General features: G+C 45.2%; 1 protein-coding gene across 1 annotated transcript; it reads left to right on the forward strand.

The window, feature by feature from the left end:
* Positions 1 to 502: 502 nt before the first annotated feature.
* Positions 503 to 16,670, forward strand: BUB3 (BUB3 mitotic checkpoint protein). Its single transcript, XM_083149427.1, has 7 exons — positions 503 to 647; positions 8,007 to 8,201; positions 8,314 to 8,383; positions 10,507 to 10,658; positions 13,142 to 13,300; positions 14,303 to 14,480; positions 15,951 to 16,670. The coding sequence occupies exons 1-7, from the start codon at positions 531 to 533 to the stop codon at positions 16,169 to 16,171; spliced, it is 1,092 nt and encodes a 363-aa protein (XP_083005553.1). The 5' UTR covers positions 503 to 530; the 3' UTR covers positions 16,172 to 16,670.
* The last annotated feature ends 4,442 nt before the right edge of the window (positions 16,671 to 21,112 follow it).

Below are 21,112 nucleotides of genomic sequence, written 5' to 3' on the forward strand. Positions count from 1 at the left end.
GGGACTGTTCAAATATTCTCTGTACAGCGCTGCTGAATATGTGTGTGCTATATAAAAAAAACTGTTAAATAAAGATGTGGATCCAGTGCAAAGGTCCTCTCTGCTATGGGGATCTAGCTGCTACCTTGCCGGGATACCTCAGTATATGCCAGGCATTCCCAACCACGGTCCTCAAGGCACACCAACAGTGCAGGTTTTGTAGATATCCAGGCTTGAGCAAGGGTGACTTAATTAGTATCTGAGGGATTCTGATTAAACCATCTGAGCTGAAGCCTGGATATCTACAAAACCTGCACTGTTGGTGTGCCTTGAGGACCGTGCTTGGGAATGCCTGGTATATGCAATGCATCATTGATCTCTAGTCTTCTCTAACGTCGAATAATATGCTGCGTGCCATCCACAACATGGCGAACTGTACGCGGTACAGAGACACACGCACGCGTTGGAACGCACGCCAACCAGCCCAGGACGTTGCCAGGTTTCCGGCGACGTCCGCCCGCCACTTCCTGCCGGTACAATTCCGTCAGCCAATGGAAGGTGAGAACGAGTTTCAAACCAACCAGTCGGGAAGCGTGTTGTTGCGAGGTGCCGAGCTTGAATCAGGTTTGAAACAGAGAGAGGAGAGATCGGGCGACAGAAGCGGCACGGTAAGCCGGCGCACCGAAGAGGCTGGGTGTGTGGAGTCGGGCAGTGTGCTCGTTATGTGTATAGCCGGGTCAGGGTCTCCACCTGTGCCAGTACCATTGTCACGTGGGGCTCCCGCCCCTCACCCTCCCCTCTGTGTATACTGCTATGATGCTGCCTGCTCCGGGGCGCCTCGGTCTCAATATTACAGACTGTAATAGCACGGGGTGTGCTATACTGGCTCAGGGTGCTCTGAAACTACCATCCCCAGTTTGCCCGGGCAGTATCTGTTGTATTGCAGCAGCCTGTGAGCTCGATTGCGCACGTATTCTTCAGTGAGTTGTGGGCCTGTGGCTAGATACTGGGCACCCAACTTTTGGCTATTCCATTGATTTGTAACCTGGCTGCTCTCCGCCTCAGGTGGGAGATAAGTAGAAATTTGCAGAAAGTCCCAACTGCAGTTCCTGCAGCGCATCCAACGCTGAGCACACAAAGCCAATTTAGGGGGCGATTGGCTCTGCCTGTGGCCCAACCCCCCCCCCCCCCCCCCCCCCTTTTTTTTTTAATCAGGCTGGTGGCAGATCCCACCTACCACCGTAGAAAAGTTGGAAGGACTGCGATATGGGCCACAAGTGACTATTATCAACTATTTCCCTTGAACTCCCGGTAAGGGGCATACAAGTAGAGATGTGTACTAAGCTATTTAGGGTAGGTGATTTTCCTGTGTCCAGATCTCCCATGGGGCGTGCATACACATGCAGTGATTTGTGCTAAGCAATTTTGCTTAAGCAAAAATTTAAGGCATGGTAGTAGTTCGGAATGAGATCTCAATCACTATCTTTAATTCTGTACACACAGATTTGCAGTCACTTGCTAAGCGATTTGACTGCATGCACTGACTTAGCAGACGATAGCAACTTGCGGGACTGTGCATTGTATTCGCTTGGGGCATACACACTGGGAGGTCTGTGCTTACGTTCTAAGCATCTAGTCAAATTGCTTAGAAAAGAGCACAAAATTGCTCTGTGTGTATGCCCCTTTAAACGATATAGTGCACACAAACTAAATGATATTGTTAACAATCTCGTTCAGCAACAACAGGTACCTGCTCTGGACATGTAGTCGTTGACGACATATTGCCAAATTGAGCTGCATGTATAAGTGATTGAGGGCATCGTTAATAATATTGAGCTTGCGCACTAAGCCAGGGGTCCTCAAACTATTTTACCCTGGGACTCCATCAGACAATAAAAATAACAGGACCCAGGCAAGTTACTGCAGAAGGTCATCACATCGCATGTGTAGAAGGCACATGCATGGCACAAAATGATGTGAGGAGTCTTAAATAACAGACCGCTCCAACAGATTTTTCAGACTCCTTGGCCAGTATTCAATGCTCTGGATGAGCTGTGACAGCTCGCAGGGTCAGTCTTCAACTGACCCCCTGCATACGCTGATTCTCCCTCACTCTGTTTTTGGAGGTGTATGCGGCGGCTAAATGCATTGGGCTCCCTGCATTAGCGCCGTGCCTCGCTGTTTTGGTGAATGCTTGCTGTCCTCTTGACAGTGAGGATTCCCCCATAACATTGAATACAGTAAGTGGCCGGCACGGGTGTTAAACAGCGAGGATTGCTTGTTTTCTGCGCTCCAACCCCGCGCCGGCCGCATTGCATAAGGGCCCTTGAATCACTGACCTGAGATTAGAAAGGTCATCAGTCTGATGGCCAGCAACATGGAGTTGTGACCCCATGTTGAGAAGGTCGGGACCCACAGTTTGAGAACCTCTGCACCAAGCTATGTTACAAATAACGTTCCTCAGAATGAGTGATCTTTTTACAATATCGGTTATGCCCCTTTCCCACTGAAGCTAAAAAACGGTAAATTGCAGATTTTCAGCGCAATTTACCGTTTTAAGGCTGCAGTGGGAAAGTGCCAGAGTTGAAATACCGTTTAAAGCTAAATGGTATTTCAACCCGTTTTTAAAGCAGAGTCCTACACGGCTAAATAACGTTTAAAATGTACACACTCCAATAATGAAGGCACACGACACAGGCAATAGGGGTGTGGTATAACTCACCGACAGTCATTATCCCGACAGTCATTATCCCGACGTCGGGATCCCGACTGCCTGGCCTCAGACAGCGTGGCCAGTGCAACAAAGCCCCTTGCGGGCTCCCGGCGGCTATTTTCCCTCGTGAGGGTCCACGACCCCCATAGAGGGAGAATAGAATAGGTGGCGAGCGTAGCTCGTCACCTTGCCCCCATCGTGGCGAGCGCAGCGAGCCCGCAAGGGGCTTTGTTGTGCTGGCCAGGCAGTCGGGATCCCGACGTCGGGATAATGACTGTCGGGATCCCGACTGTCGGTGAGTTATACCACACCCCTATTGCCTGTGTCGTGTGCCTTCATTATTGGAGTGTGTATATATCTATCTATCACAAGAGGAAATGAGGACACTCACCGGGCTTCATATATGGATAAATATTTTTTTTTCTTTTTAATCCATCTTCAGCAGTTCACAAACATAAAGTGCAATGTGCATGACAGTGGGCCATGGGCCAACGTTTCGGTCTGCCCCCAGACCTTTGTCAAGGCCCCCACTATCTCCTCCTAAAGTCCTGCACTTGGATTTGAGAATTTTAAACCGAACGACGAAGAATCGCTCTGACCTCCCTGTTCACCCATAAACACTGGAGCGATGTTAATGTGTGGTGTCGCAAGTGGCTGCGGGAGCGGGCATATACACTGAGCGATATGCTGCCATGCTGCTCCGCTCCTCCAGTGTGAGCCCTACTTTAGGTCAAAACAATATGAAAGAAGATAATCCCAAGGAAGAGACTATTGCCAAACAGTAATTGGTGGCAATTAAGGTTTAGTTGTGGGATTGGCAAAATCGTACATGTTAGAAATCTAGCTGATTCCAGTATGTTTCGGGGTAGGTTTTCCAACTTGTTGGATTTTGCAATGACCTGACTCTGACATTGGCACAATGATGAGGTGCCGCAATAACTGTAGAGGGCCCTTATCTCCAATCAGAAATCTTGATCAACCATGTTTTAATGCTTTATAACTTTAATATTTTTAGGCTTTGATTTATTTTTTGTCTTTAAATAAAAACTATTTTGCAGCTTATTATTCCTATTGCATCTGACTATGGGCCATATTCAATGCGGCCGGCAAGAGGGTTAAACAGCGGCGATCGCCAAAAACAAGCCACTCTCGCTGTTTAACCCCAGCTGCCGGTCAATCTCCATATTCAGTTTTCCGGGAGAACCTCGCTGTCATCGAGGCTTGCGGCTAATGCAGGGATTTAGCTGCAAACCTCGTTGAATACTGACCCAGCAAGGAGGCAGCACTGCTACCTATCACAGCATGCGAAAACCATTGAATATACCCCTATATGTAGAGAGACTGAAGGGGAATACACATGGGGCGATTTCAGCCCCCTTTCTAAGCAATCTGTCTAGATCCTTTGAATTGGAGCACTGATTGCTTCATGTGTATACACTGTAGCCAAGGCAATGCACGGTCCCGGGTGTCGCTATTGCCTGCAAGGAAAGCCAGTGTTCGCCAGGGGCTTTGCTTTTTAAAAATAGGCAAAGCCCCGCTCAGCACAAAGCATTTCGGGCACACCACGATGTGTGCTCAGCAATTTTGCTGAAGCATGTCACTCCGCAAAAGTCCCGGGTTGCCTATTGTGTACGGGGCTTTTAGCGTTCGATTACAAAGTACACTCATAAATAGATGAAACTGCGCCATAATTGATGAGTGATCAAAAACAGTTGAATAGCTCCATTGGCTGCCCATAAACATTTCAGCTCAGTCGCCCAGTGTGTATGGGCCTTAAGAAATCTTTCAGACCCTTTTCATATGAGTGATAGGAGGTTTAAAGTATCAGGGAAATGTTGGGCGCCTGGCAATGCATACTCTGCCAGATGAAGCCAACCGATGATCGCATCAGTTGGACATGTTGGAAACGTTATTTCCATGCCCTGATCAATTGATGGCCTTATACTATGCAACACAGACCGATCTGCCGATAATGGGCGGACCTGACTGATAATTGTGTCTGAAATGCCCGTCATTACTAATGGTGTATTTTCGAATCCAGCATCAATTTTGCCTTCATGTATGATGTGTGGCTTGAATTTTTTTTTTTGAAACCTACAGTGGGAATAAACCCTGATAGGCCGAATATTTGTTTACATTAGTGAGATTTGTTACTGCTTGGTAGTAGTTTAGATGGGGGGGGAACCCAAAATCTCACAAGTGACCTGTTTTTTCTTGATAAGATCATTTGCGCTTTGAAAATAATTATATATTTTTTTCCCGTTGGATAATGTGAATTGATTGTGGATTTTTTTATCTTTTTTTTTGGTTAATTCTGCTGCATGTCAACATGATGCACCTGTGTTATTATGGTAACTGCCTAAACCCTTTGATATAATGAGGCTCTGCTGCTGCACAGCACAATTACCAGCAGATCTCTAGAACAGAGCAGGGTTAATTGACATGGTCCTGTTTATGCAGGCTGTTTTGTAGAGGAGAATCTGTGAAATTAAATTTGCTTGAAGCCACTGGCATATTTTTATTTAAACGTCTGTAGTATATAATTACTTTATTGATCCGAGAGGAAATGAGTTGCGTTAGTGGGTCTTTTTTTATTTTATTAGTGGCTTCATAGAGGCCTCTGCTTATTAAAGACATATGTCTTGTTTAAACCAATCTTAGATTCTGGTAATTTAGAAGGTTAAAATACTTAGTAATTAGTGACAGATCTTGTTACAGGGAAGACATTCCTGGCTTATTTATTAATATAGTTGCCACCAGAACAGGCTTCATTAAGAAGATTCTAAATGATTACTCGCATCTTTCAGAGAGAGCAATCTGCTCATCTCAAACTGGATTATTTGCATGTCTGTCTATTGGAAACCCTATGTCATATTCAATTTTTTTTATTTTTTTTTTTATGTATTTTTGACCTATAAAATGTTATGCTTTTAGATAAAAACGTTGAGTCTGTGGCCAGCCTACGCCAATATAGGATTCAATTAAAAGTGATGTTAGAATCACGGGGAAGTAGGCCCCGGAGCTGTTCAATTGTCCACATTGCTAGTTGGAAGATTCCAGTTCTCGTGCCTTCAGCCGGGTGTTAAGTCGCGAGAACTAGCTTTCTCCGACTTCAGTGCCTGCCTTGATGCTGACTGCACTGCGCTAAAGGAGTAACCTAGTACAGGTTGAGTATCCTTTATCTGAAATGCTCTGTACAGCAAGCATTTTGGATAAGGTATTTTTTGGGATTTTGGAATATATATATTTTTCCAAACATACCTGGTCCCCTGGTGGGTGCCCCGATGGTCCCCACAGGATCCTCTTCGGCGGCATCTCCGGTCCCAGGGGTGCGTTCTGCGAGTGTGCGGGTGCCTCTCCTGCAATGCACCCCTGGGACTGGAGATGCTGCCGAAGAGGATCCCGGAGGCTGCCGTGGACATTGGGGACGATGTAAGTATGAAAAAAGGGATGGGGGGGGGGGGAGAAAACAAAAACCGTGGTTTTTCAGAATATTTCGGTTTTCGGAATATTTTGGCGTTTGAAATACGCGGATAATGGAGACCCAACCTGTATCGCAGAACTAGTTTAGTCGGATTTCTGCTAGCACCTTGGGAGAGGTACGAACGGAATCATCTGTTAAGGCATCATAGTGCATTGAATTGCCCAGCTCCGGGACCTCCTCCCCTTCCTTCCGCTATTGTAGAGGCCATCGCACCTGTTAGATGCAGTTGGCAGCTCAGGTAACAATTTATGACCTATTGTATATTTCTGCCGTATCCCAGTGATGACACTGGCAATAAAGAACCCTATGTAACCTCAAAAAACTACGGTTTGGTCACTTTCCATTTTTAGTACATAAAGCATTGTAGCTCGTACACCAAAACATTGCCATTGTTCTAATTCAATTCTGATAGTGAATGTTGTCCCTTGTTTTAAAGTATCAAATATGGTAGCTGTATTTCACATGCGATGTTGCTATGGGCAACCAATCGGAATCTACTTCTTATCTAGCAGCTTCTAGAAGACAATCCCCCAAGGTGTCCTGTCCGTACGGATTATACATCTGCACCATATGCAGTGGTTCAGATAGAACTATCGTGGGCAGAATCAACCCCATTTGAGGAATATATACGCAGAGGGCAATACATTGCTTTGATTAGACAACAGACAGTGAGAATATCACAGTGTTAATCAAACACCCTACACAGGCACTGCATTAATCCACTATCACACTGTGGAATTTAAGCAGTAACTAGACAAGTATACTCAAGCTACAATATTCACAGAGTGATTTTTAATCTTTAAAATTTCTTTTTCTCTTTAAATCTATATCTTGTTTTAATATTTTCGCTACTTACCTTAAGGTCTCATATCATTGACAAACTGTATTATCCAGCACCATTACAGAATGATGACCTACTAGCTCTTAATAAAGTTTAATAAATAAAACTTCTAAAAATAATCAAATACGTCAACAAATAAAGTATACACCTTTTATAGGTAAAAATAATATTTTATTACTGTGGAACAGGAGTGCATCCCAGTCAAACTGATTCACCTTTTTTCTCTTCCATTGTTATTGTTCATTTTTGAATCAGGGGATCAGCACCCTAAATTGCCAGGAAAGATATTTATAAAAATTTCCAGCGAATATAAGCACAATTATTCCACGATACCATACATTGCTTCAAAAGCACCTTATGGTGCGGGTCTCTCCACTTCTTCTCTTCTCGCAATCCCCCAAGGTGGCAGATGTAATGATGCCCACATTAGCCATGGCCATAGGTGCAGTTTCCAGGCCAAACTCAGACCAGTTTTAAAGTATCAATCATTTGCAAGGTGTATAGTTTAGGCATGGGGAAGAGGGGGGGGGGGGGGGTATAGGGTTAGATATGGGTGAGGTTAAGGCCAGGCACTTAGAATTGGGGTAAGGGGTTGGTAGTTGCTAAAAAGTTTTCACGACCCAGGCTTTCTAGAGCTACTACTGGTTGGCTTTAGTAACCTGAAACCTGGCGAGTTTGGGACTCTTATTCTGACCTTGCTCCTCCCCCTGTACTGTGCTGTCACAGGATGAGTCCTTTAGCCCACTTGGAAATAGGCCTGATCTTGATAGGTTGGGGTAAGGCACTAAAAGGCGTTATGTTGTGAAGGGGTTGGAGGCAGAGCAGATATACTGACTGAACCCCTGTCGGGATTCCCTCTGTCTCGATGCCGGGATTCTTACCAGTGGCATTCCGTCCAAGTGTATTCTGCAGTAGGTGGGTGCAGTAAAGGAGAACGTATCTGATGGCATTTGTGTACTTATACCCTATTCTCTGATTATGTCTTTTAGATGACTGGGTCCAATGAGTTTAAGCTAAACCAAGCTCCTGAAGATGGAATATCTGCGGTCAAGTTCAGCCCAAACACCTCCCAGTTCCTACTGGTCTCCTCTTGGGACTCCTCTGTCCGGCTCTATGATGTGCCTGCCAATACAATGCGGCTGAAGTACCAGCATGTTGGTCCTGTCCTGGACTGTGCCTTCTATGTATGTACCTCCTAGGTTTTGTCACTTATTAGATCAGATTGTATCTGGTTTTTCTTTTGTAATTAAAGTTCTGTCCATTCTTCTGCTTTATTTTATTCCTTCTCTTCTGCAGGATCCTACCCATGCCTGGAGCGGGGGCTTGGATCAACAGCTAAAAATGCATGACCTGAACACAGATGGGGGTAAGTGTGTGCGTCTGTTACTTCATTGTGGAGGCTCAAACATAATGAAGCAATGCCCATCTCCAAGTGAGCGTCAGTCATGTCAGCTCCACAATTCCCCCATTTAATGCTTTCTATTTATGATGCAGTCTTGTTGCTCTATACCAGGCTTTCCCAACCAAGGTCCTCAAGGCACCCCAACAGTGCAGGTTTTGTAGATATCCAGGCTTGAGCACAGGTGACTTAATTAGTATCTGAGGGATTCTGATTTTACCATCTGTGCTGAAGCCTGGATATCACTAAAACCTGCACTGTTGGTGTGCCTTGAGGACCGTGGTTGGGAATGCCTGCACTGTACTGTGGTGCAGACGTCCCCTTTCCATAATAAAACAGCACGATTTGTTTATATGGCCGCCCACAGAGCATAGAAAAAGGTGGTCACCCAGGTATGTATAGCAGGAATGGGGAACCTTCGGCCCTCCAGCTGTTGTTGAACTACACGTCCCAGCATGCCCTGAAACCGTTTTAGTATGGCCAAATAGCAAAACTAGCAGGGCATGCTGGGATGCGCAGTTCAACAACAACTGGAGGGCTAGGTTATACTAGCACTAGAATAGCTCATACATGTAAGTAAATGAGAACAGTTAGTACTGAAATAATTCAGATGTTGGCACCCAGATGTCTGATTAACCCCAGGGCAGCATGTAGATGGTAATGACAGGACACGCAGGAAGTTTTATGGTGGCTGAATGGAAGTTTGATGCATGTACTACATTTATTTGCTATACAATGAGGTATAATACAGACTTCTGGGGTGCAAAATTATCCAGTTTATAAATTTACCAAAAAAGCCGTTGAAAACCGCTGAATCATTCTAAAAGTTTTGTAAGCGTCCAAAGCAGCGGTCAACGGCTAAAACAGGGCATGGATATAAAGAGGGATATTCAATCTCCGGCGAGCACCTCCCATTGGGGAGATGCCCTTTTTGCTCCCCGGCAGGCGGGACATTGAATCCCGCCTGCGTGTTCTCGGTCGAGCTGACCAAGAACGGGACTGGGTCACGGTGGTCGAGCAAGCTCGACTGCCATGACCCTGACATTGAATACCCCCCCAAGTATAGGAAGTGCCTATGTTCTAGCTGGAAGACTGGGTACAGCTGAATGAGGAGGAACAAGCAGAGATTACGACAGCAGCCTAGCTAGTATAGGTGGGGGCTAAGCACTCTGGGCAGCCTGCTATATTACTGCACTAGCTAAGTCTCCAATGTTACATATTGACATTATGCTTGGGGCACATTGTTAAATTAAAAGGATTTATCCAGATTTTTTTTTAATGCATTTTCATGTGTTCTTTGCCACATTTGATGGTGCCCATTTAATGTATGAACTTGTATCATGGAAACTGTAACTGTTTTAAATATATTGCGCCCCACGGTTTTCTGTCTCTTTATTGTGTAACTGATACAATGGCCGCAATCCTATGGTTATTGGGCCTGATTCGGCATTGATCAAAAAAATCCCAAATCTTTTTCTAATACCTCTTTTCAGATCGCAATGCCGGCTCGGACTCTGGAACTTAATCCCGGGTCCAACCCAGCTACGACCCTGGCCCTTACGCACTAAACCTGGGTCGCCCTTTATACAGAGGTTGACCCGGGTTTAACCCTCCTTTTAAAATCCGGGTCAAATTGCCGGGTTGATCGACCTGGGTTATTAGGTGTGGAGCTTTCACACCGCATCTCGACCTGGGTCAACCTTGGCAATAACCCGGGTTTTAAGTGGGATCTGAAAGGGGGATTCTGGCCAAAACCATGTGACTGCAGGTGGGGCAAATGTAACATTTGCAGGGATATAATAATGTTAATCTGTTCTATCCATTGGCAAGACTCCACTATAAAGGCATACAAATGTTAGGACTGCTAATACTGATTAGTGCTTCAGCAAGGAACTGGTTTGGCAGCTTCCATTTATAAATACTATCAACACAAAGTAATACAGTCTGAACGGCGAGTCCTATGAAGTCTGTCTGTCTGTGATAGGATGATGCTGCTGAATCTCTCCTTGTGATATAAAGTACAAATACCTGGCCCCAAACCTCTATTGATTTTTTTTTTTAATGTGTTTTTTTTTTTTTGACTCGTGCAGAAACTGTGGTTGGAAGCCATGACGCCCCCATCCGGTGTGTCGAGTTCTGCCCCGAGGTGAACGTTATGGTGACGGGGAGCTGGGACCAGACTGTGAAATTATGGGACCCCAGGACCCCATGCAATGCCGGTACATTCTCTCAGCCAGATAAGGTTCGTGTTGCCCTGCGTTATGTATACGCCATGCTGTGACCTATGTTCTGCGGCCTGCCTTCCTGTCGTATTTCTGAAGTGTAACTCAGAGCCAGACTAAAACCAATTGTTTCTTCCGCAGACCTCACATAAGATTATAGCGCCAGCATTTAAGTTATTACATCCTTCTCCTCTTCATATTTTCCGCTAAGTTACTGTGTCAAGATGAAGCAGGAAAGCTTTTCCTTCCAGTAAATCAACACAGCACTTCTGTGCCTGTGCTTCCTCTTAAATATACTGGCCAGTTTGGAAGCATCATTACAGGCCCTGCACTCCATCTAAATGGCCGTCATTTTTACCCCATCACGACTGAATCTACTTCTGGCGAGACCTTTGTGCGGAGCAGAATAATTGCATTGTTTCTTGGTTTGATTTATGGGTGTATGTGACCAGTAAAAGCCGGTGATGAATAGCTGACAGGACAGCGTATAATAGACGGCCACTGGGAACCCGCCTACCTATTGGCTCAGACAGCGCGGCTTGTCAGGTTTCTTCCCTTTTCTCTTTTTCCCTTCTCTCTCCATACTCCTGATAAATGTGTCCACCCACTCGGCTGCCTGACGGGCTGGTTTGGGGTGATTGATGGGCCTGCTGGGTAGAAAGACTACTTCCAATCCAGGTGTGACACCAGTTTGTAAGGAAGATTTAGGATTTTCTGCGAGATTGTTTCATTAGGTCTGTGCTATTTCTTGCACGCGCGCTGTAGTAGCTGTATGTCTTGGTAATGGTGGCAGGAGTCGTACCTGTGGCATTAGTGTAAAGTGGCTGGCGCCCCGGCCTTCATTTATAATTTTCCTCCAGCTGGCTCGCTGATGCAGGCTGATTATATCCCTTTGCCGTGTGTGTGTATATGCAGTCTGGCTTGCAGGTGTTTGACTGACCATGTCAAGAGCACTAGTTCTGAGACATATGCTGGGTATACAACAAAAACGATCTTGTGATGGTCAGAACGGTCACATTTTTGTCCTTTATTAGCATAAACCAGGTTGCTTGGATATCGTCTGGCCGATCAGACAATGACATTTGTGACCACTGGTAGTGAGCACTAAACCACAACTTTTGCCACCTGCTGAGCATTGCGGCCTGTGGTTGGGGAGGGTAGACTTCTTCAGCAGGGTGCAGCCATAGGGCAAATTTTGAAAATGTAAAACTGGTCCAGGGGTGGCACCCCACTGAAACATTCTAGGAAAGAGAGGGGGTGGACCCGCAACAGCTGCAATTTAAATATCAATTAGATGATTCAATGATTTTTGACAAACGTAAAAACTACTTCTGGCCAATGCTCGTAGTTATGGTGTTGGTGGTGCGCCCAGCGTTCAGTAACTAGACTGAAAGTGTTTTTTTTTTTTTTTGTGTTTGCAGAGATGCAACCCAAAAGACAGTAAACGCTTTGTGGGCGCACTCTTTTTTTAATGGTTTTGATTAAGTGTTCTGGAATTAGTTTAAAACATAGCTTTTATTATGAACTTACTTAAAAGAATCAGGCGCAATGGAAATCATAAATATAATTTTTATAATTTTTGTTTTGTTGTGATTTGTATCTCATATAATTATATATTATTTTACAAATAAATCCAATTTCAACCACACTTTTATGTATCATTTACTGCATGTAATGATCTCAGGTATGTGAACCAGAGTGACCGTAGGCTGCAAAAATGAGTTAATCCCCAGGGGTAGGAATTTTTTTTTTTTTTTTTTACACAATGAAGTGGTAATTCCTGAAAAAAAAGTTTATACAGTATAAACTTTTTTTCAGGAATTACCACTTCATTGTGTACATATCCAATACAAGTGTACACACCATACAATTTATTGGACATCCAATCCATGACCCAATTTATTTAATTCTTCATTATTTTTTCTATTCCACATTTTTTTCGTTTAATTGTATTCTAATATTGTGCAATTCAGGCACAACATTCATGTACCATTTTGTAAATCATATCTATGTGACCTTGAAGGAATGCACTCTTTCAGCCCGATTGACTGAACAGTGTATTGAAAAGGCCAATTGCCATATGTATAAAAGCTACATTTGTAAATAAAGAACAACATTTTATCAAACATCTGTAGAATTTCAGTGACAGAGTGCGGCACCACCACCCATTCCAGTATCTTGTACAAACGGACCCAGTCATCCGTTCAAAGTGCAGCTGCTAGTCAAAGAAAACACACATAGATTCAGTGCGCAGGTACAAAAACTTCTTCGATACGATGTTATATTTATGTAATGTGTGATGCATAGGAATTCCTCCACCTGCTGCCGATATAATGCCAGCCTCACTATGATGGCTTAAGCCTGTGTTCTGAAGACTTATTACTTAAGATGAATGCGTTTGAGTTCAGACAAAGGTGATATAAGTAAGGAGCACTGTCCTCGCTGCCGCTTGTGCTGCTTTATCACATGACATGTCCTAAGTATACAACTTATTCTCGCGTAGGTGTACACGCTGTCTGTGTCTGGCGACAGGCTAATCGTAGGCACTGCTGGTCGTAGGGTGCTGGTATGGGACCTCCGCAACATGGGCTATGTGCAGCAGAGGCGTGAATCCAGTCTGAAGTACCAAACCCGATGTATCCGAGCCTTCCCCAATAAACAGGTATTAATGCCTTCTGTAGCTCTTTACTGTACGCTTACATGAGTGTCTGAGCAGCATGTCTTGGATTAATGATTAAGAATTAAATGTTTACTCTGCTTTTGCGTCTTTGTCTATTTTGATCACTTTTAACGGTACTTGTTTCCTAGCACGGCGCCCGTGATTTTAATTGTATTGATCGCGGGTGAAAAAAACGCATTGCATGCGATTTGGTTGCATGCAATGCAAATTTTTGCACCCGCGATCAATACAATTAAAATCGCGGGCGCCGTGCTAGGAAACAAGTACCGTTAAGGGATCAATATAGACAAAGATTGAATCGCCGCGATTTTTACATTGCAATCAATGTAAAATGGTCCCTGAGACCCAATTTTACATTGATTCCAATGTAAAAACCCCTAATTTAATATCAATGGCCCCCCATTGTTAACGCCACCCCACTATTGACGCTAACCCGAAGCGTGGCGAGCGGCGGCGGTACGCGTCCTCCAACCTTTTCATACCCCTACTATCCACGTCGGCGTAGAGTTGATTTTATAAAGTGTGGCGAGCACAGGTATACACGTCCCCTCGCGGGGCTCGCTGCGCTCGTCACACTTTATATAATCAACTCCACGCCGTCGTGGATAGTGGGTGTATGAAATGGTCGGAGGACGCGTAACGCTGCGCTCGCCACGCTTCGGGTTCACGTCAATAGTGGGGTGGTGTTAACAATGGGGGGACGGGACATTTAACATAGTTCAAAAGCAATAGGGGGCATATACAATGAGAAATTGGGCACATTGTCAGTGAAGCTGAGCTTGGAAAATTTCCGGCCACAGCACCCAAAGGGTTAGTGTAGTGTCTTTAGGATGAGAGTGGTTGTTGTGGCTTTATCTTAATAAAAATGTCTGCCTTAAATTAGAATAAAACACTAGGAGCGTATGGTGTGTTGGCTGCTACCTGACCGGTACCCTCCCAAGCACAGGTTAAGGAATCTCACATCCGTCTTGTTGCCTCATTCAGGGCTATGTGCTGAGCTCCATTGAGGGAAGAGTTGCTGTTGAATACCTGGACCCAAGCGTGGAAGTGCAGAAGAAGAAATACGCCTTCAAGTGTCACCGTCTGAAAGAGAACAATATTGAGCAGATCCATCCTGTCAATGCCGTGTCCTTCCACAGCTTACACAACACCTTTGCCACAGGTACAGTAACAGGAGGTGACCCGGAACGCTAGAGCAAGGGGTATGAGTCATTGGGTTGACCCCAATTCAGGTTGACACCTAAAATAGATGGACAGGGATGGAAGATGGACCAAATCACTAGGTGGGCTATGGCAAGGCCGACATTTCATGTTTTTTTGTCCTGAATGTTGACATAGTCAGAGGGGCACTGTCCCCTCGCTGCACTCGCCAGGCTTTGGGCACTATTTTTTATTTTCCCACCACACCATAGTGGATGGTAGGGCATGAAATACCGCCTGTCGGCTCAAGAAAAGTGAAACTCGTGTCTACCTTTTTGACTGACCACTTAATGCTTGTGTATACCTATGGCAGGCATGTCCAAACTGTGGCCCTCCAGCTGTTGTGAAACTACACATCCCAGCATGACTTGCTATAGTTTTAGCATCCCCTTATAGCAAAACAGTGGCAATGCATGATGGGACTTGTAGTGATGCAACAGCTGGAGGGCCATAGTTTGGACATGCCTGACCTATGGTAACCATATCCCAGAGGAAGTGTATACCTTATTAAAAAAGGCTAATAGCCTGAGGTCCCACTACTGTTGGTTTCGATACCTGCTCTTGGGTTTATGTAGTATTCACTTTGTGAATTACCCTGCGCTCTGTTTAGCAGAAAACCTACAGCATGAATGTATCTCCGAATAAGTATCCTAGATCAGTGGTCTGAAAATACTGATCCCAACACTGGTATAATGCTACTTAGAGCAAGGTATCCATGCGGGTGTGATAACTTTAATTATGCTGATACGTGTCCTACTATATCAGAACTACTCTGGTAAAATACTTTATTAGCAGCTATATCTGTGTCTGGTTATAGGTTCCTGCATTGTGAGTTGACACTAACTGTTCGCATAGTGAGTCACGACCTTTTGCACTCAACCCCCTTTAAACCACATGATACTGACTAGGCAGGGGGTATGTGGTGGCGGTGGGGTTTTTATTTGTTCCGTTGAATATAGATGTCATAGTGACTTAAAGGGGTATATTCAAGTGTTCCCCCATAATGTAGAATATGGTGAGCGTCTGGCACGGGGGTTAAACCACGAGGGTTCCTTTTTTTTTTTTTTTTTCTCGGTGATCCCTGCCATTTAACCCCCTCGCCCGGTTATATTGAACACGGCCCAAAGACGTACACGTGTGCCTAGAAGTTTTGATTCACTCCTGTTAGTGCAGTGCGAAGATACCACAGAAAGCCGCATATGGCTCTTGTAAAACGGTTGATTCAAAATCCAACCAATGGGAAGAATGCCATTTATTTGTGCAACATTGCATCCACGCTGCTGCCTTTTTATACCTACAGCTATAACATGTAGTTATTCCCTTAATCTATATTAATCAGTTAATTTGCAAGCTGAAGCTGGGATTTCCCAAGGGCAGTAGGGGCGGTTTACCCCTGTATATCTGTAGTAACCTATTTGTATATCTCCTGCAGGTGGCTCAGATGGTTTTGTCAATATTTGGGATCCTTTCAACAAGAAGCGTCTGTGCCAATTCCACCGCTACCCAACCAGCATCGCCTCCCTGGCTTTCAGCAATGACGGCAGCACTCTAGCAATTGCTGCCTCTTACATGTATGAAATGGATGACATTGAACACCCCGAAGATGCTATCTTCATACGGCAAGTGACAGACGCCGAGACAAAGCCCAAGTGAGGCAGCTCCACCTGCCTCCCCCCCCCCAGCACCGAGATTTATTAATTTTCCCTTGCCTCATGAATAGCGTTATTGATGGCAGAGGGAGATAACTCTGGCTCACTGTAGGGCTGGGGGAGATTTTATCACATCCACCCAAGCTTTCAATATCCGTCAGTTGATAGACGTCTGACAGATAAAATTATGCTCAGTTGTTTTATACAGAAGCGTGTCGACCTCCTCTGCATTTTTTGCCCTTCATTATTTCACCTGGAGGACTTCTCGCCCCCATGACTCTTCCTACAAATGCAGTTATGGGTCTGACTGGCTATTGGTTACTCTTTGTTCCCGGTTTTCTCCTTTCACTTGTACAGTTTCACGTTTCGTTATTTTCCCTTCACTTAGAGCTGCGGTTCGCTGTAAATAAGATCCTCATGTATAGGAATGACTAGTCCTAAACTTGTACTTTTTTTTTAAATGTTTGTATTCAGTCTTGCTGAGTAAAGAGATGTTACTACGATATATGAAAGTTTCATTATTCGGAAGTTGCTGCCCGGTGGGTCAAAGCGCAGTCTGTTCTGTCGTAGTATAGTCGGAAGAAGCACTTACGGTTTAATATATTATCCATACGGGGCATTGATTTATACAATGGTGGATTCCTCTTGTGAAGATACATACATACATACATACATACATACATACCCCTATTTTCTTGCCACTGGATTTGAAGTGTGGATTATATCTAGCCACAAAGAGGATCTGATAGATTTTTAAATTGTAACTGACAAACGTGGAGGACAAGCAACTGTAACTAACCTAACTTTTTTTTAAATAAAAATAAAAACTTTAGCATGGCAGTGCAAGTGTACTCCTATAACATGATCAGGTTTACCATTCGTTCCCAGGTAATCTGTCCTGCCATATGTCTTTTGATACTAGGATCACCAATGTACCAACACAAACAGAATTCCCCATTCACTTCCTATGCTATTCTTATTGAGCTTCCTTTTTGTAGAATGTTTCAGCTTTCAGATCATTGTGACTGCAATGGGATACTCTGCTCTGAGCCCTAATATGTCACACATGCACCATGATGAGTAAAATGCATTTTTTTTTCAATGTCCAGCCGAAATTTCCACCGCTGTTCTTTGAAACCAGTAACGTTTGTAGCGCCCCCTTCCTGTATAGACAGTTGAAGCTCTCCCGATTTTCATGGCATCTTGGTTCTCAGGAATTGTTACTGCAAAGTTTCGTTGTAATCCCGGGGCTATGGTGGTTCACACTTCTGGTGACACAAGCCATTAAACATTGCAGAGCGCTGCAATCCCCACCTGACATGTTTATAGATACAAATGTAAAGGTATAATGGATCCATATAATTGCCTATGAGACTGTATGCAGTCAGTGGATAGACTATTTATTACCAGTTATTTATATAGCGCACACATATTCCGTAGCGCTGTACAAAAAAATATTTAAACATTCACGTCAGTCCCTGCCCCAGTGGAGCTTACAATCCCTACCACATGCACGCACACATTTATTCTAGGGTTACTTTTTGTTGTGGGAGGAAATTGGGAGTACCCAGAGGAAACCCACACAAGCACGGGGAGAATATCCAAACTCCGCACAGTAAGGGCCATGGTGGGAATCAAACCCATGGCCATTACACCATCTAGGCTGCCCGGGCAATGTCTATGTTGACCTAAAAATGGTCGACACTGCCAAAAGGTCAACATAGGAAAGGTCAACAGTAGATATTCATGATTTAAAAATAAAAATTTTTGAAGGTGGTCTTTCATACTTTGCAGTCAAACTGGGAATATGCATGCCCGAAGCATGGCGAGTGAAGATAGATATATACACCAAGAAATTATAAAAGACTTATGTTGACCTTTTGCCAGTGTCCACAATTTTTCGGTGTCGACCTAGACATGAGCTGTCATCTATACTGTAACCCTATGAGATTATATTGATGGAGAAATGTAGGACTCTCCTCCTAAAGAGTGGTTGCTATAGGTAATATCTAGCTAGCATTCATAAAGTGCATTCTAAAACATTGCTAGCAATAAGCTGATTGGCTGCTATGGGCAATATGTCCATTATTTAGATGGATTGATGCATCTCAACCTTCCCCCTCTATGTTTAAAGCTGCAATAATTTAAAAGGCAAAATTATGACAGACCCAAAGCATAAAATGTGTCACACTTCCGTTGCTTGGAAAGCCGCTGGGAAGTTCAAGAAAATTCTTATGCAACATTCTCGGAAAGAGAAGTCACATATGTGTATGGGGGACCCTGGCACTATTCTGTTTTGGGATTAGTAGTTCTTTCGGGGAACTACAATGACAGCAGGATTGTGGTAGTCCCTTTGCTGAGCAGACACTTTACCATCTGTTGATGGCTGTAACCTGCCGCTTGCTTCTGAAGTGACTTTGGCCAGTTCCCCTCCTCCCATCTCTACCCCCACCAAGGTATCTGCGAGGTGATTTTGGAAATGTCCGTTTCTACTCCATTACCCCACCATGATGTCTGTAGCAGCTTAGCTGCGCAGCAGTGCGTTCTCACCCTATGCCCTTCTGACCCTGCCTAGCGATAACCATCATGAAGGACATCAGAGAATCAGAGGCAACATCGGAAGTACCAATAAAGGTGAGGATATGGCCAGGTAATTACCTCATGAGCATGGACCGTGGCCATGAGACTTCAGACAAGCTGCCATTGTCCTGAGGACCTCTGTGCGGGGGGAGAGAGAAAATATCAGGGAATTGTGTTTGGTCAGGTTAAAGGATCGCGTTACCTGGAAACATTTTGTGGCTGCTGATCTGGAGCAGCTCTGTCTGCCGCTCTGAAGAGCTCCTTTGTGGGGACTTAAAGACTCGCTGACAAGAAGCGATGGGGGAAGTGAGCTTCAACAAGATTTTGGATTTTCTACATTTCTTGCATAACTGCATCATAAATGTGTGTAACAGTGCGACAATTACCGGCCCAAGCCATGTATAATTCATACGGTATACACACTTGTTTCATTAGATCGCAAATAAACGTGAAATGAAAGTCACCCGCCTGCCCCTGCTTCCTGGATGCCTGTCTTTGTGTTGGTCTGTCTGTAACATGTCCCGGGCAGCGTGACAGGAGCAAGACTATGCTGTGAAGATGGGGATATGTTTGTATAAATGTTCAGGAAACATCTGCTTGTGTGTGGGAGGTGCAACATTTCTACATGAGATTGTGTCAGTAATGGAAATGTTGGTGCTGTATGCACCCCACCAATGAGGGAAAGATCATCTTGATGCGGAAATCTGGTGAGTGATACAGACCCACTAGCAGCGGGCTGCATTCGGTCCACCGGCCTATGGCGGGGGCCTACGCATGTGCAAACCCACTGAGCGACCGCCTTCAGCCAGTTTCACAATCAACGAGGCGTTCGCTCCAGTATTGGGAGGAATACCCAGCATTTTCTAGGTGTGCCCATAGAAACGCAGGTGTGCCCTGTGAACGCAGGAGCATCAATGCCTGCTTGGGACGGGCAGCTGACATCACGTGCCCGCCCCGAATTCGGCCATCTCTGGCCAGGATAAAAGTCAGTTTAGACTGACTAGTATCTGCGAAGGAGAAAAAAAAAGGTACTTGTTTCTTAGCACGGCGCCATTGATTTATATTGTATGTCATCGGGTCGAAAAAATCAGTCGCATGCGATGCGACCAAATTGACCCGATTTTTAATTGTACAGCCACCCTGATGGGTAATTACTATGTGAAATGCCCCCCATTGTTAACGCCACGATCAACGGCAACCCGAAGCGTGGCGAGCGGCGGCGGTACGCGTCCTCCGACCTTTTCATACCTCCACTATCCATGTCGGTGTGGAGTTGATTTTATATAGTGTGGAGAGCGCAGCCAGCCACCGAGCCCGAAGCGTGGCGAGCGCACGCGTATTACTTAACATGTATTCCGCGTCCCCTCGCGGGGCTCGCTGCGCTCGCCACACTCTGTAAAATCAACTCCACCCCGACGTGGATAGTGGGGTATGAAAAGGTCGGAGGACGCGTACCGCCGCCCCTCGCGGGCTCGCTGAGCTCGCCACGCTTCGTGTTGACGTTTATCGTGGCGTGGCAACAAAGGGGGGGCATTTGACAATAATTAACCATCATGTGGGTATACAATTAAAAATCGGGTCTGGGGGGGCATTTAACGTTGGTTACAATGTAAAATCGGGTCGGTCGCGTCGCATCGCATACCATTGTAATGGCATGCGATGCGACCGATTTTTAAATTATATGGGAAGGTCTTTAAAACCCGAAAATCGGGTCTGATCGGGTCCCATCGCATACCTTAAGTTATGGTATGTGATGGGACCCGACGGGCGCCGTGCTAGGAAACAAGTTCCGAAAAAAATAATTTGATGGTGAGCGACCAGTCTAGCGAACAGGTCTGAATTAGGCCCATGGTCTTTACCCATATACCTTGTGGTTAAGCTCAAAAAACAAACTCTAAAAATATATAGAGGTTGTTTTGGTTGTAATCGTAGCTGTGATGCAGCAACACTAACCACTGCATCACCCTGCTGCCCATATAGTGTGTGTTTTTGCACTGAGCTAACTCTGCAGCCCTGCTCGCATGTACAGGCAGCGCCACCACTAGGCAGCCTTAGACATTAGGAGCAGGTCCCCGGGGATGGAGGTTAGCGGCAACCCCCCCCCCCCCCCCCCCCTCCCTGGAGCGACTCACCCCCCCCCAATAGTGTAGTGGCACCAGAGTACCTGGCACCTCCCCCCCCCCAGTGTAGCGCTGGAGCGCCCCCCGCCTGGGGCGCTCCGGTGCCTTCCACCGGCCCTTTACAGGGCAGTGATAGCTAACCTTGACACTCCAGCTGTTGTTGAACTACACATCCCAGCATGTCCTGCATCAGTTTTAGCATGGCCAAATAGTAAAACTAGCGGCATGCTGGGATGTGTAGTTCA

The sequence above is a fragment of the Crinia signifera genome, chromosome 6, assembly GCF_055691185.1.
Source record: "Crinia signifera chromosome 6, ASM5569118v1, whole genome shotgun sequence".
NCBI lineage: Eukaryota > Metazoa > Chordata > Amphibia > Anura > Myobatrachidae > Crinia > Crinia signifera.

What these genes read in the sequence shown, in the direction of transcription:
- BUB3 (XM_083149427.1), top strand. Translation starts at nt 531, where the DNA reads ATGGAAGGTGAGAACGAGTTTCAAACCAACCAGTCGGGAAGCGTGTTG. An exon ending in GAGCCTTCCCCAATAAACAG is followed by an intron (nt 13,301 to 14,302) that starts GTATTAATGCCT and finishes TGCCTCATTCAG; the next exon opens with GGCTATGTGCTGAGCTCCAT. An exon ending in ACACAACACCTTTGCCACAG is followed by an intron (nt 14,481 to 15,950) that starts GTACAGTAACAG and finishes TATCTCCTGCAG; the next exon opens with GTGGCTCAGATGGTTTTGTC.